At 41.6% G+C, this 16,827-nt stretch overlaps 1 protein-coding gene across 3 annotated transcripts in view; it reads left to right on the plus strand.

Moving 5' to 3' along the window:
* Window positions 1-16,387, plus strand: part of tafa4b (TAFA chemokine like family member 4b) — a 73,477-nt gene extending 57,090 nt beyond the window's left edge. For all 3 annotated transcript variants that reach the window (XM_008409570.2, XM_008409571.2, XM_008409569.2), the window contains 2 exons: window positions 9,997-10,121; window positions 15,579-16,387. In XM_008409570.2, coding sequence (XP_008407792.1) covers window positions 9,997-10,121; window positions 15,579-15,590 — 137 coding nt within the window. In that variant the 3' untranslated portion in view covers window positions 15,591-16,387. The remainder of the gene's footprint in view (window positions 1-9,996; window positions 10,122-15,578) is intronic.
* The last annotated feature ends 440 nt before the right edge of the window (window positions 16,388-16,827 follow it).

The raw sequence follows: 16,827 nt of genomic DNA on the forward strand, positions 1-16,827 counted from the left end.
GTAACAAGATCTTGCCTCATCCTTTTATTCCAAAGCACACAAAGGCATGTTGATGCACACTCTTCCATGCTTGTTAGACTCTTTTTCTTGTGCTTTATTTTAAAGGCTCAATCACTGATGGAACAAGGCAATCCCCTCTCAATAGGAACCCTATGTAGAAAAAGCCGCAGTGTAAATGGAGCCACGTTATTGATGATGTCTGAAAAATGAGTAACCCCTTCTAATAGCTGCTGTCTTGTACGGTACGTCTTTCATCGTAAAACTCTTAGAAATAGCTTCCTGAAACTTTTTTCCCAGCTCAGATTAAAGTGGTGCTGAACTCTGATAACAATAACATTAACACCAAATTCACATGACGTTACCTAAGTGTTGATGTCAAGACATTGGGAGAAGTCCTCTGTTACCACGCCTCCATCCAGCTCCTTCAGACTAGCCAGCAGCAATTAGCAAACACCTGGTGGACCTGCTCATCTGCTAAGCTCATTATAGGAGCTACTTCTCAGTGGAAGTAGCTCCTATAAAAACATTGTTAAAGGGTTAATAGAGGAGCCATGTTGTGATGACTTCCTAAACGAGGGGTTTTAGAAAGAGTAGGAGTTTCTAAAAGTCTAATTTCTTTTAAGTCATATTACATTTTTTACTGAAGCTAACAGCATGTGATTGTGCCTGGAAATGACGTAATACTGCCCCTTTAAAGAAAATAGAACATCATGAAAAAGTGGAAATATGAAAAATTCACTATATGAGTGTGTAATATTTGAGTTTCTCTTTCTGAAATGAGTGGGGAAAAATACTGAGACGTTTTGGTATCACCAAAGCTCCATGGCAACCATTTGATGCCAAAGTCTACATGCCAACTAACTGGTTGTTTACCAAAAAGCAAAAACTTTGTCCTGAGTGGAGTTTGCTAGAATTTACTGGGAACATAATAGTTTGGTCAGATGAGGTTAGGAGGTTTTATAACAGAATAGTATGGGAAACCTGTTTCAGTTGGTTGGGAAAAAAGTCATTCTTTCATTTGGTTTGGTTTATTTTCACTTCGCATTTGAAAGTTGACAAAGCTGCCTGTCAAACAGCCACAACAGCTACTTGTTTCTGGTGAACTTCACAAGAAACTGTCCAGTATGAAAAGCCGTCGGAGGCAGAAAACATTCCAACATTTTTCTTTGTATACAGGAGTCGAACGGAGCGCTACATAAAAAGACCGCAGTGAGGGAAAGACTTTCGAAACGCTGCTGTGGCTACGCAGACGGCAACGAGCTTTCACACCTGCTGTCCGAATAGTAAACCTTTTAAAGTGGACCAAACGGCTCCGATGTGAAAGTGCCCAAAGGTTAAGCTTCCCTACAACAAAGAGTGAACTTGTGGAAATACATCTAAGGTGCAGTATTAATGATTACAGTGGAGGATCTTTGGCCTGGACAGTTTCCACCGAGCGGAGCAGAACGGGTCGGTGATGTTTGGTACGCTATGTTAGCGCGTCTTCACCAACAGTTGGACTCTCACTGGGCAGGTGGGGTCATGCTGCGTCCAAAGGCCTTTTTTAAAGTGGGCGTAATCACAATGTATTTAAAAAGCCAGGTGATTTTAAATAAAAATTCAGGAGGCTCTACCAGTACACTGAAAACGGGTCATTGTTGGGCCTTTCAGCAGCATAATCATACAAAACGTTTGGCCAGATAAAAAGGGGTTTTCCCAGACATGAAATCCCCAATCTCAGCCCCCAGGCCTAAATCATGTTGAAAACCTGTGGGGTGAACTGAAGTGGAAAGAGCGTAAGAGGGGCAGGTTCCCCCCACCCCGCCTGCACCAGCCTTGTGTAGTAGACAGGATGAGACTCCTCGCTCTCCTAAAAGCTGTGGTACAACTTAGTTAGAGTGGAGATATTGGCTGACACTGAATCAGAAGGATTTTATTTTGTAACTCTGAACTTTCACAACTCAATAAACAACAATCGGTCGCATTTTCATGAGACCAGTTGTTCAGACCATATACTCGCGGCGCTTAGATGCGCATTATTTTCCTCTGATAGCTATGAGTTGAAGTCATCCAGGCGTAGCCGTATGTCAGCCTTCCTCAGACAACATCATTACGGAGGACGACGACCTGATAAAACTGGAAACAAGTGGGCTTTGTTCCGTCCGAGACAGGCGTCGTATTTCATCGCTTGTTGCACAAAATTTCGTTGAACATTTCATCAGGTATCAACCAGCTGTTGTTTATCACCTTTCCCTTATTGTGGAGCTTTTGTCATTTTTTGTTGTTGTTGTTCTTTCTTCTCTCCGTTCCCGCAAAGGTGTGCCGCTGTCCAATCTATATCTGACAGTTTTCACAATGCTCTCCCCACCTGGGTTTTCTCGTCATGCGTACCTGGGCTGGCATGAATATGTGAGCTCGGGCTACGCTGATGCAGTGCGTTATTAAATCACCGCCGGGAAAAAGATGGATGCTGCTCTCCACCTGCTTCTGTGCCACAGGATCACTGAGTGGAACAGTTACAAAGCCGTGGGGCGTTCATATCTCTGGGTCCATCCTCAGTCCAGATTGTGTGTGTGTGTGTGTGTTTGAAATAAACCATTTGCCTTTAAATAATAATGACCTCAGAGTAAAGGTGCGGGAATATTTATTATGCCTTCTACTCGATGCACAGCCGTTGCGGTATTTACCTACACATAAAAACCACAAAGCAGCCACACAGAGGTGCAGAGGTGAATTGCTTGTTGCAGTTTATGGTCCATGTTGGGGCAGCGAATGACTTCAGTGCGCGACTTTGTTAAGTATTAATGGGAAAACACTCCAGAAGACGCGTACCAGACTGCAGAGGTTGTACACTGCTTCAAATCACGGCAGTTGATCAATATTTCATTGGTTCATCTTTTGACTTTAGATGAAAGGGTTAGAGGTCGATGACAGATTTTCTTCATAGTTTTTTTAGGTTGGAGAGTAACTTTCTGATGACATTAACTTTGCCACATTTTGCCACACTTCAACTGCAAAGTTCATGTTTCAACCAGATTTCCACATTTAGAGGATGACATGTTTGCTTGTTTTGTAAAGTACTGCAGGGTGGAAAGCATCTCTGAGAATCAGTTTTCACGTCTTGCCAGACTCTCAAATGGTTGTGGGCTTTGACTAGGCACTGAATTTGCAGTGACATAAACCAGGCCATTGACTCCATGTATTAGTGGCTGAAACAGATATTTTTGGCTGGCTAAGCATAAATTTAGCGACATTTGGAATGTATTAGCCAGAAAATATTGAATTCTAGAAAGTTGTGTGTAAAATTACCTTTGCATTGACAAATCTATTTGTGACATAATTGTGCAGTCCCATTGCCCGGTTCTTTCCATTTTCAGATCATTGACTATAGACTGATCGGTCACATACTCAAAGCTTGTAACGTTCCCTAACTCTGCTTTAATTTTGTTCACAACTTAATCCCTGACATATTTACTGCATCCCTTGATCTTCATGATGCTGTTTGTTCACTGATGATCTCTGATAAACTTCCAGGGCCTTCGCCAAATTGCTGAGATGAGATTATGTGAACATGCTCTCCGTTTAGTGGTGGCAAATCATCTTTTTTAGGGGTATTAGAGTAAAAGGGGCAGGATACAAATAGAAATTACACATTTCAGAAATGTTGGCGTAAAACGTTTTGAAAGCCGTTCGTCCTTTTACACTTTAAAGTTGTTGATCTCTCTTTGTTTCGTCTTCCTCTCCTTGTGTGTGTGTGTCTGTGTGTGTGTGCGTGTGTGCGTGTGTGTGCACGTTATATTTTTGTAATTGCCAATAGAATTAACAAACACAATCAGCACCTGCGAGGCAGACTGGTGGCACTCTCAATGTGTTGATTGGCATCGTATTCAAAGCTGTAGCTCTGTTGTTTCCTGAGCTGCGGCTGCAGTTTCTGCTTTGTCCACTTGATGTCACAAACATTACAACGACGGCGGGAGCCGAGGCGGCGAGGAGTGATCAGCACCTTTCAACACTGAACGCTCTCTCAGAACAGAAGCTCGTTCTCAAAGAAGTCGCGTTCAGAGACGGGAGCAGTGAGTGACAGCGTTCCGGCTCGCACCAGACTGACGCGCTGTCATCAGCTGGAGACGAGGCAGGGCTGCGGGCGGCCTCGTGGCGTCCCCCGTCGTTGACCTTATTTAGGGAAAACCCCAGAGACCAGGCAGGAGCCCGGGGAATAGCAGAGCCCCAGTCCCTTGTCTCGCCTAATCACCTGCACCCTGAGCAAGGCGCCGTCTAGACGTTTTACTGATGATCCCGCGCTGAAAAGTTTGTGGGAGTTCTTAAAAAGAGTGCCAAATCGAGAGCGGCCTCTGTTGTAATGAGCTGAAAGCAGGTGTGATGAAACGTAAGCCAGAGCTGTAAATTTCTCTCATTTGCATTAGGCGACTTTGGTGAATATCAGTGCAGGCTCTTAATGAGAATGATGCAATTATTGTCAGAAGGAGTGAGATGCTCCGTGCGCTCTATTCACTTTTTCTACTATTTTAGGAATGTTGCTCATTTTCACTTTGACTTGTGGTGCAAATGCACCAGGAGAGATTAATCAGACAAAGTGTGATGTTGCATGTCAAATTAGATCAAAGTTATTATCGGTAGATAAGCTAATGAGACTTTTTTTTTTATTAATATTATTATTTACTTGGTTATTTTTGAAAAGTTATGTCAGCCCCGCTAAAATTTTATTTAACAAACATTTATCAATAGTGCAGCATGCCTTGTTATTTAGTCTCCTTTTCTCTAATATAAATAAATAAAATACAGTCAAGCCAATTGTTTGTTTTCAGAAATCACATAATTAGTAAGTATAATCCATTTGAATTTGAATGCAGCTGCACTTTGAAGGATCATGAAGGCCAAACAAAGTACCAGACATGTTGGAGAGAAAATGATTTGGAGAAGTTTGCAGCTCGGTCGAAACATGCAGCAATATTCAAAGTTTTGAACAACTCCGGAGAGAATCTGTTGACCCGACAACGAGTCACGCACTCCACAAATCTCACCGTTATGGTAGATTTGAATGAATACAGCCACCGGTGGGAGAAAACCAGTGTGGTGCCCTGGCTGGATTCTGACCAACAAGGGAAACATGCAGAGGGAAAACGGTCTCCATAAAAACGCATCCCCTCCGTGCAGCATGGTGGCGGCAGCATCGAGCCGTGAGAACGCTTCCCTTGTGCAGGAGCAGAGAGGGAAGCTGGTCAGAGTTGATAGGAAGATGAAAGGAGCTGAAAACAGGACAATCCTGGAGGAAAACCTGTTTGAGCCCAAATGCAGAAAGCTTTTCTATGTTTTTGTTTGTTTTGCATAACGTTAATGAAAATCATCCATCCTTTTCTTTCTCCGCCACACTTATTTGTGGTGATTTACAACATAAAATCTCAGTAAAATTACACTCGTTTTGGTTTTATTTTGGCAAAATTAGGCAAAGGCTTAAGCGGTGTGAACGTGTGAATCACCCATCATGTGACATACAGAATATGTTTTAAAACAGAAACTCTTCTCCTGCTTTTTAACTAATCAAAGTCGGAGCCAGACTATGCACTCCTTAACTCACACATGTACGAGTGAAAACAACAGCAAACAGCTTCCACTGCTAGACTTTTGCGAAAGTGCCCTGATTAAGACTAAAACTTGATACTTGATTCACTTGTTTTTTTAAAGGGAAAATAAAAACAAACTACGTTCTGGTTTTGAATGGGGCTATGTGCTGGCTCTGTTATCAAACAGCCTCAAGAGAGGATTGTGAAGCTGGCAGCCAAACAGACTCCGCTTTGCTTGGCAGAGAATAAGTCTGCTACTGTCTTTCAGAAGATCACTCTGTGTTGTTGGTGGGCATCGGCTTTCATACAGATGACACAAAACTTTAAGTAAATACACCAAGAGTTGATTAGAGAGCTTCGTTTTGGACGGAGTCTGCTGGCGTTTTCTGCCTTTTGCGTTTGCCGAGGCTTGTTGGGGAGGATGAGCTGCATGTGAACAATCCCAACTCAACACTTGGGGGAATATTTTAAAGACATCCAATGGTGTGTTTTTCTTTTCTTTTCTTTTCTTTTTTTTTTAATTAACTGATGCGTATGACAATACAAACACAGCTGTGCATGGTTTTACACAATGCACAGTTTTGAAAGCTCCACCGATTGAAAAAGATACAAAAATTCACCTTTTAAAAAAAATAAAATATTCGAGGTGATGACATCACAAGAGGCACACAAAAAAAAAACCTGAGCCACATTAGTAAGTATTATAGTGAACTGCCAAAATATTACATATTTCGACAGATTCTGAAGGATTCATGTTGCAAGTGGACCAAACTCGTGTGTATAAACCAGAATTAAAGCAAATGGTGGCGCTGACAAACATCCACATGTACAGATTTGTTTAGACTTCTGGTGGAATCTTTCCATCTCATCATTTTTCTTTTGGGTAGGGGCTGCAGGGTGGTAACATTGTTGCCTAGCAGCAGGAAGGTCCTGGGTTCAAATCCCAGGAGGAAGGATGCTGTTCCCGTTCATGTGTGGCTCCTCTCTGGGAGCTCCAGCTAAGATGGACGGACGTGTGTCTTTTGTGATGTTATCAGAGACATTTCTAATTAAATAAGGATTTACAATAAAATGACTAAATATGGAAAACTTTGTTGTTAAACTATATTTAATGTGAGTTAGACAGATTTTGCAAAAAAAAAGTTTAGCAAATGGCTTTAAAACAACAGCTAAAACCATTAGCTGCTCCTTTAATGTGGTGGTGAAGAAAAAAAAATACACATAAAAAGAGATTTCCTTGACAGCGTTTCAGTTCTGCTGTGACCCAAATCGCCAACGGCCTTCTCCATCCAGCGACAATTAGACAAATTGGGCCAGTAGCTGATTATACCTTCAATGTTTTTGTACGTCTGACCTGCTGCAGCGTGTCTCTGAATGGCGCAGCAGCTGTTTTATCTGTGAGACGGCGCATCATGTAGCCATTCTCCATTCTCAGGCAATAAGTTGCAGGAAATTAACTTAACCAATCTCTTCTCCCGCTCTCATATCTGAGAGTGAGCAAAGGAGGACTACCACTGCTGCTGCTGAGCAGAGCTATCATCACCTGTGTAATTGCGTTACCATTGACCTGTTCGTACCTGCCTCCCAATGCTGTCCGACATCTGAATTATGGGTGACATCACAGGTCTGTTACCCAGCCTGGTCTTTTGCTTTTGTCAGCCTGCTTTGTGTGTGTGTGTGCGTGTGTGTGTGTGTGTGTGTGTGTGGGTGTGTGTGTGTGTGYGTGYGTGCGTGCGTGCGTGCGTGCGTGTGTGTGTGTGTGTGTGTGTGTGTCACTTTCCCATTCTGCTGGTAACACAATGAGATAAGGTACAGTGAACACCAACTCTGTGATAACTCTCAAAGGCCATGCCTATTAGCGCCGCCACCATTCTGGCTGTCCGAGGCTACTGTTTTTGATGCTGCCACATTAACGAGCATTACACAGTCATTGGGTTTTAGAAGCTCTTACCGCCCCTCAGCCCACACATCATCACAGTGGGCTTAACATTATGCCCTAAGAAAGCTGTGGGAGTTTTCTTCTTTGTTTTGTTGTTATTTTTGTTGAAATTGACCAACTTCAGGCTAGCTTTCTTAATCTTGTTTTTTTCAATCTGTTTACATTTGCTTCTCTCCTCTTTTTTTTTTTAAAGAAGAAAATTGCTTCTTTTTGTTCCTAAACTCCCTGGTAGTTATCCTCAACCGGCCTTTTTCCTTCCTCTCTGCCTCTCGCAGCTCATTTCCACACTACAAAGATGCTTTACTGGTGCAAACCTATTATTTTGCCTCGTCTTCCTCCGTCCAACTTTTTATTTTAGTCACAGTGTTAGTTTCTTCTTCTTCTTCCTACATGGTGCTTGAGAGGATTTCAGCGTGTTCCTATGCATGAAAGACATTTTTTTTTCTTCCTAACAATGTCAGCTTTTCTGCCTCCTTAGCTACAAACAATAGACACAGGGGTATCAAACATTTCTTTCTAAGAGGTTTCAAAGTGGCAGCCCAGTGGTATTACAGAGCAGGAACAGGTACGTCGTTTTAACCGACTCTAAAGTCGCCTGTGAGATGGGAGAGTGGATGGATGACGTGTTTGGTGAGGAGCAGTGGAGTTTTTTTCAGTTGTCAAGCTGAGGTCTGATGATCTGGAAGATTTTAATGTCGGTTTGTAAGACGGTGAAAATGTTTGGGTTTTACTTCCAGATTAAATATGGTTTTGAGAAGGTTTTAATTTTCTGTGCGCTCTGGGAGCTCCACTCGACGTGTTGACTGGAGCTCAAAGGTTTCATTTAGAAATCAAAGGCATCTGGCAACACATGAGTCATTTATACAAAGACGAGACTTAAGGAATAGAGATAAGGGGTAGGATTAAATAATTGTTTTCTTCTTAGTACTCGTTTTTTTCCCCCCAAACATTAAAGTGGTGGTAAATTTATTATTTTGTTCCTGGTTATGTATGCACATGTTTTCTCTGTTCAGCTGATTGCTTGTTTTCTTGTTTTTTAAAAACATGTTAGATTTTTTCCATTTATTTCAAATAAAAATCAACATACTCAATTTAGTGAACGTACCTTCAACACAGGCAGATCTCAAAGGATGAGACGTAAACAAATTCAGGGGATGAAAGAAACTTACAGTTCTTATGAAAGGGTTCGTATGTTTTCAAATTTTGCTTATGTCGCAACAACAAACTTCCTTGCATTTTATTTTGATTTTTTTTCTGGAATAACTAAAGGAATACTTGAAATGTAATAGTTTTCTACAGTTTGTCCTAAAAAAAAAAAGAAATCTAAAAAGTGCGGTGTGCATTTATTTTTCAGCCCTCCTGAGTTTTAAAAAAGGTGTCCTTTTTTTTAACAGGACACCGTTAAGATAACCATGCCCCGCCCTCATGTTTACATTTTAGATAAAGATGGAGACAAGAAACGGCAAGGAGAGACTTTTTCCACTTTGAACCGACTGAATGACAACAAACGCTCTGCAGATTTGTCAACACTGTCTGATCGATTTGGTGTAAGACGGCTCGTCGGGTTTGGCACAAACCAGTTGAGCTCAGCGGCAATCAACTGAAAATTAAGCATTCTATTTTTTTTTTTCAAATAGTCAATACAAAATGCAAAAATAAAACAGATATATTTGACTCTTGTAAATTTTAATTAAAGTTTGTCCTCATTAACGCCCTCCCCTTTTTTTATTTAGTCCATCTCTACACTGCATGCAAAAGAATTGTTCCAGAGAGTTTTTTTTTTTTGCCGTCAATGATATAGATTAGATCCTAATCATCATTAGCGGTTATTATTTTCTTTTAATTTGGAGGAAGTGACGCGCTCTGATAGCGTATCTTTATGATAATCTAGTTTCTTTGCTCTCTGTTTTACACAATGGGAATAACAATCATTGTCTTCTCTTTTTGCGCCATGCGACTTTTTTTTTTTCTTCTTTTCATCCCAACAGAATCAAAGGCCGTGCAGAGAGATAGACTTTCATTACCTGAGGGCGCAGAAACATGTTCATGCAAAAAGTCATTCACTCTGTTGAGGTTTAACGGTTAAATATTTTGTCAGATCTTTGCAAATCTTACATTACGCTGTTTTTTACATGCTGGACCGAATAATTCCAGACAAGATGTGCTGCTGATCTTCTGGACAGAAAAAGAGAGAAAAGAATATGACTCTCCCCAACCTGACAGAAATAATAAGGTTTGCACATAAATACAGTTGACCACAGATGTTGTCTCTGTTGCAGGAGGATCTTGTCAGCAAACTCTGCATTGTACATTGCTGGTATCTGTACTAAAAATATCACCATGCCATTAGTCCTGATACGACTAATTTAACAATTTTTAGCGTATTTTTTTTCCTCCTCTATCAAATCTAAATATTCAATTTTTCCCTCTCTATGTATGACCTGTTGAGTTTCTTCCTCTCTTCACTTGTCTTGAAATGTCATCTCTGTGCTCCAGCCTCTATCGTCGCCCAGAAGTGGTGGTGTCACATGCAGCCCTGCATGGACGGAGAGGAGTGCAAAGTCCTGCCCGACCTGACAGGCTGGTCATGCAGCACCGGCAACAAAGTCAAAACCACCAAGGTAGGAAGAAAACCTGAAAATATAATCACTGTTTCAGTTTATGTGATCCTAGGTTGCAGCAAAGAGGGATGATATTAAATGCATGCGACTGTAAAATGATCAAATGAAACCCCATCTGGTCAAATTATAAGACTTTTTTAAAAAGGGGGATTTAAATCATTCTTAAATCATGCTGCAACACGGCTTCCCTGAAAAATGACCGCTGCTTACATCACTTCACCTAAATCAACCATTTATGAAATAATCTTTAATGAGAGAAGTTCAACTGCTGTGTAGAAATCTTGGGGCAATGAGGAGGAGTTCAGTTCAGCAAGTTCAACTGCTGTCTATTAAAATTTAACTAAGAGGATGTACGCAAAATCGAGGCTTATTAGTACCTGGGTCTTGATATTATTGAGAACCTAGCAATATTTTGAATTTACACGATTTTGAATCTAAAACAACACTGAAATGTCAACAATTGATTTTCTCACTTCTTGACTGTATGGCGCCCTTTATGACCTTGTGTTTTTATTATATAAAGCACTTTGAACTGCCTTGTTGCTGAAATGTTCCATACAAATAAACTTGACTGATTTATTATTGAACTCCAATATGTCATAGAAACGTCTGACCAAAAACATCTGGCGACACAGAAACGGTAAAAGTTGTGAAAAACTTTCAGTCTTCCAACTTTATACTGCAAAGATGCACGACATCTGGATAAGATGTTGTGCTGGGTAAGCGCGACATCTTACCCAGGGCTTCAACTTACGCTAAAGGTTCCTACCTTTAACTCACGCTAAGAAGTTAAAGGTTACCTTTAACTTACCTTAAAGTTAAAGGTAACCTTTAAGGTACCTTTAACTTAAAGGTACCTTAAAGTTAAAGGTACCTTAAAGTTAAAGGTACCTTTAAAGATAACTTTAAAGGTACTTTGATTCCACCTTTGATTGGGTGGAATCAAAGGCCCAATCACAATGAAGAACCAGAAAGACAGACAACAGAAAAGCTGGTGACTGCATCAGTCGATTTTCTCAACACATCTATAAAGAATGAATGAATGAATGTACAGTATATTCTGACTCCTTTCTGTCAGAACCAGCGTTAGCTTTGTCAGGAAGTTGACCAGCAGCAGCAGCAGCAGCAGCAGCTGACCCGTTGGATCAGACCAGCCTTCGCGCCCTAGGAGCCAGTATAAGATTCTCACCCTTGAGTAAACATACCACATTTGATGAAAAACAGAAAAGCAGCTGTTTACCTATTAGCTGGTTGATTAGTCATGCTATCTGCTCAAGGACCCAGCTTGTGGTCAGGTACTTCACAGACATGCAGCTCATAGTTCCTTTTCTCAAACTGGGGAATAATGGTTAGAGCTTTTATTTCAGCCATTTTTAAGCAGAAGAGGAAGGTATGATGAAATATTTTAGTTGTTTGGAAATCCAAACTTTTAAAAGGGAAGCTTTTATGGATTTTCTATCAAGCAGGATCAAATCAAGTCACCTATGTTACCTTCAGTTGTTATAAAAATACTGTATGTATATCAGGCATGACATAAAAAAAAATTGACTCAGCAATTTAATGCCTGGAAATTGGGCCTCTGTCTCTTTAAGAAGCTCCTACTCTTTCCAACACTCCGCCTTCAGCACAACATCACAATTCTCCTCCATGAGAAGTACTGAGAAGTAATTTGTATGGCGAGCTCAGTGGTTTTGCTGATTGCTGCTGCTGCTGCTAGTCTGAAGGGCGGAAGCTCGGCTGGAGGCCGCAGCTCCGAGGAGGAACGTTGGGTAGTTGGGCGTACTGTATGAGCAAGTGTTTAGACACCCTGAATGGTTGCCATGGGAGATTCAAGGATTTTGCAAACATGCATGAAAGAATCAAACAACACTCCTGGTGTGTTTTTGATGAAACAATAACATTATAACACGTAAATCTAAACAAAAAGTCACTTTTACACAATGCCCCTCCTTTATACCTCAGTGTGATTTGATTCTGCTGATGATGGAAAAATTGTCCATTTAGCATTTAGGCTAAACGTAAAAAAAACAAACAAACAAAAAAAAAAAATCCAACCAGTTTTGCTTTTCCTTCCCTTTTCTGTTTGATTGTCTTGGCAACAGCAACTGTAGCAGTGCAGCGGAGTGTCTTTTCATTTGTGGCAGCAACAAAGGATGCAACTTCATCTGTGTCCAATGGGGAATGGATGGCGTGTCCACTCCTGCCTTGACCAAGATTTAAAGCAGATCAACCCGACCTTCAGCTTTAATTCGGTGCATTTCTTTTCTTTAACTTTCCAGTTCTTATCAGCTGCAGGTGAATAAGTTACCAGCTTCACGTATCCTTCACTTTTCTCCCCTTAAGAAGGCCACTGACGAAACGGGTCTCACAGGGTCGAGCGACGGCATCAGGGATAATGTAAACAAATGTTTGGCTTGTCACAAGCATAACTAAATAAGCCTCGGAAAAGTTGGCAAAAATGGCAGAGAAGATGCACGCTATACCTCAACAAACAAGCGGGCCCCCTATGGTGCATCATGTTTTATTACAACTCTAAGTGTAATTCATACAACTGCTATATGATGCAGAGTAAATGAATGTCATTCAGATGGGATAAATTGATTTAAATGAGGGTCCTTCATGGCCCTTTGTAAGTAGTTGAAGTGTGAAAGTTAATTTGAAGCTGTAGACGTGTGTGTGTACGCGCGTGCCTGCGTGTGCGTGTGTATCGTGAGACTGACTGAGCAGGTGCTTTTTATTTACAGGTGAAATATAAAAAGAGAAACAGTTGGAGTAGGGGGTTGGAGTAGGGGGTGTGTGGGGGGAGCGGCGCAGGCGCCGTGAGAGTAATTGCTCGAGAGATGGCACAGCAGCCCAACATCTGTCGTATTCATTAGAATGCATTATGGCGGGAGCCTTCCACAGAGGCTGTACAATTAAGAGTCATAATTAAATTGGTGAGCGGGGTAGACTGAGGCGCTAAGGCTCTTCTGAGCTCCATCACAGGCAGCACAATTAATGACCCCGAGTCTAACACCAACTCTGGGAGTGATAGGTGCAATTATCCTCGTCCTGTTACCTTTTCATTTCATCCCTCGTTTTTTTTTATTTTTTATTCTTTCTGATTTGTCCCACGTAGCCTCACTAGCTGGTCAGCTGACTGCTTTAATTGTGCATCTGCAAGCAGGGAAGGCGGTTACTCTGAGACTCGGTGGCAGATGTCACAGCAAGCAGCCGCAACGACACACCAAACCCCCCCGGCAACCGCTCACGCCGCCGCGCTCTGCGGCTTTCGTCTTCATCCGACTTCTCATTTTCCATCCATGACCTCCTTCCATCACCTCGGCATCTTATTTGCCACGATGATCTGTATCTGTCCGTCTCCTTTTTTCTGCCTCTCCCACACAGCGTTGGCGGTGCTGCAGAAACACGCAGGGCAAAACCGCAACGGCTCGACAAGAAAGAGCAGAGACGGGCTTCACATATAATGTTTCCTACGTCTAATATCACTGTCCGACTTTCACAGCGTTCTCGGGATTGGAACGCGAGAACCACAGTTTTCTAATTTATCAGCACGTCGGTTCATTTAAAATGCACACAGGATTAGGTTTGGAGATGGAAAGGTCTTTACATCTTCAATTATATGCGTTCAGCCCACTGCCAGACTGTAAACAAGCCACTGCAGCTGCAAAACATGCAGAATTTAGCTTCAGCTAGCGAGCCACTACTGTTTCTCTCTGCTGTCATCCGACAAAACGAGCTGTTTTCTACCAGAACAGAAGGACAGCGAGGCAGAAACAGAGAGGAAGGAGATTGATTTAAAAATTCCTTCTACGATCTCTGATCCCGGCTTTCAAAAGGCAACATTTATCCAGTGTTTGTGAAGTGAGTGGAGATATGTCTCTACGCAGTGACTAACAAAAGCGTTCATACCTCTTGAACCTTTTTATTTTTTGTTTTTTTTTGGGGCAAATTACAACTGTAAACTCAAACACTTTCAATTGGGTTTTATGTAAGGCAGCAGAGCAAGACAAAATGGTGCATAATTGGGAAGTGTAAGAAAAAAACGACATGGTTTTTAAAGGGTTTTTGATGTATTCAGCCTCATTTGAGTTCAATCCAGTTCAATTGAAGAATATTCATTCCAAAGAGAAAATAAACGCCATGACTCATAACATCCAAGTATCTTCAAAGAGCTGCTGTGTTGGAGTAAATAATCTTCTGTAGCAGTCAGTTTTGCAGCTAATCTAAAGAGGCCTCTGAATGAAGTTGGTCTTACGTAAGTCAGGACAAGCTAAAAACTCAATTTCCAGACAGCAGAGGCGATATTCCAGAGCAATATGTCCTGGATGACGCCAACAATTGAATACAAACACTGCTAATCTGCTGACTAAATGGGTAGAAATCCAGGAAGAGAAACTTTGGAGTGATAGACCTAAATAAACTTTTGTCGATTATCTTCATAAGTTGCAGAAGTGATTAAAAACAACCTGATTTTGTGTGATTCAACATCAATATAAGGTAACCCCAGCTGTTTTGTGAAGAAAATTAGTGAACAAACAGGATCATGAAGATCATGAAGATCAAGGAACACAGCAGATGGGTGAGACATGAAATGGTGAGAAAATTTCACAGGAGGCTTGGATTATTAAAACAACATCCTAGCTAGTTCGGATATTTCAGAAAGCAAGTATGAAGCTTCTGAAAATATACTCAAGAAATGTAGCCTTTATGAAAAGAGGCGGGCTTGGAGGAAGGTCAAAAGAAAACCATGAAAAGTTCAGTTTGCAACGAGCCAGAGAGAATATTAGACACATCTCATGTGTGATGATACTGTAGCAAGATGGAGACCAAAACTCAACATGCAAATGCCACGAGTGGATGAAAATAACACCTCAAACACATCACTCACACTGCGAAGCGTGGTGTAAGCAGCATCATGACATGGGAATACGTTTCCTCCGTAGGGACAGGAAGGCGGAAGGAGCTAAATACAAGGTAGACGACCTGTTTGACTCTTGAGGCTGGTGCTGGAGGTTTACCTTCCAGTAGCATAAAAGCAAAGCAGACTTGTGTGTCACAATGGTTCAAAGTCCTGAACTAAAATTATAAAGAAAACAGATTTTCATAGAAGCTCTCTGTGCAACCGAACTTCAGCAAAAAGGAATGGGGGACTCCTAAGTCTCTATGTGCAAACCTGCCACAAGACTTGCAGCTGTACTTGCAGCGCCTCATGACTTCACACAAAATGTTGCCTTGAAGGGGTGAACAGAAATGGATGTCCCACTTTTGAGACGTCTATGGAGAAATCAGGGAGCCGCCGTCCATCCGCTTCAGAAAAAACCACATCTCGTCAAATTCACAGACATATTTTCAACGCCCTGTGAAAAAGGGGTTCAAGGAGCGTTCATGTTTTTGCGTTGTTCGTGACACACTAATTCTAACTCTTTCTCCCTCTCTCTCTGCTTCTCTTTGCAGGTTACACGATAGCGAGAGAGCCGCCGAGGCAAAAGGAAACCCGAAGCGCTCCATGTGGAGACGGCGGATGACTCACATGCTTTCACAGCCCGACGGGGGAACATGGAGGGGAAGGGACTGCTGTCTGTCACACAAAAAAACAAAATGGATCAAATGTTCTCATCAAAACCACACGGAGACACACACATGCGGCGAAATCTATCAAACTGTTCACAGGAGCTATGAGACTGCAGTCGGGGGTCACACACGGACAACGACTCAATTCCTACTCTCTACGGTGGACCTCAAAAACACAAAGATGCAGTATTTTTGAAACTGTGCTTGAGCCCAGCGTTTCTGGCGCGAGAGCGTAGCGTGAGCTCCAGGACGCGCTGACGGCGTCGTCAAACTCTGGAAGCCTCTGCCGGGGACGGGAGTGAAGAAGGTCTGGGAGCAATGAAAGGGATAAAAGCTCATAACTGGCAAAATAGCAAATTAGCATCAGAATGCTCTTGTGGGTCATGTCACCGACGCTCGCACTGTTTTTGCAGGAGTCATTTCTCGGCTCTAATTAGGGGGGGGATTGCAGTAGAATCATAACAGCATTATTAAAAATTCATGTAGGATATTTGCACCCGTCGGAACCGTTTGGGTGATGCTTTATTGTTCGGTACACGGCGCATCCTTTGTGGTGGATCGGAAATGAAGCTGGAGGTGAAAGCGTTTTGTAAACTGTCAGACGTTCGAAGTACTGTAGATAAATATGCATATCGTAAACCATTAATTCTGAGTAGTTATTTGGTAAAAAAAATAAAAATAAAGTATTCATGGAGCTTTGCTTTCTTGCAGCTTGGAACAATATGAACTAGCAAACTATGCCTCATTTATTTCTCTTTATTTTCACCCGGAGACATTTATGAGCTCATCCTTCAGAGTTATGTCTCCTTGATCTGCTGGGTTCAGTCTGTGGCTATGGGTTTTTTTAAGGAAGCCCATAAAAACGCTGAACCAAAAAGGATCATTTATCTTTATGCTATTCATGCAACTGATTGAAACTGATTTTTCTAGCTACGGAGACTTGCAAAAGTATTAATACTTCTTGGCCATTTTAGCATTTTTGTTTCTTAAAGAACAGAAACCTGATTATATAAAATAGTCCAACACAAAATAGTGAAGAAGTGTTTGGTGGAAGGTATTTATTCAAAACATTTTGCCAATAAGCTCCAGGGGCATGAATACTTTTGCAAGGCGCTGTATTTTTTATGTTGTA

This window comes from Poecilia reticulata, linkage group LG5 (genome assembly GCF_000633615.1).
Source record: "Poecilia reticulata strain Guanapo linkage group LG5, Guppy_female_1.0+MT, whole genome shotgun sequence".
Lineage (NCBI taxonomy): Eukaryota > Metazoa > Chordata > Actinopteri > Cyprinodontiformes > Poeciliidae > Poecilia > Poecilia reticulata.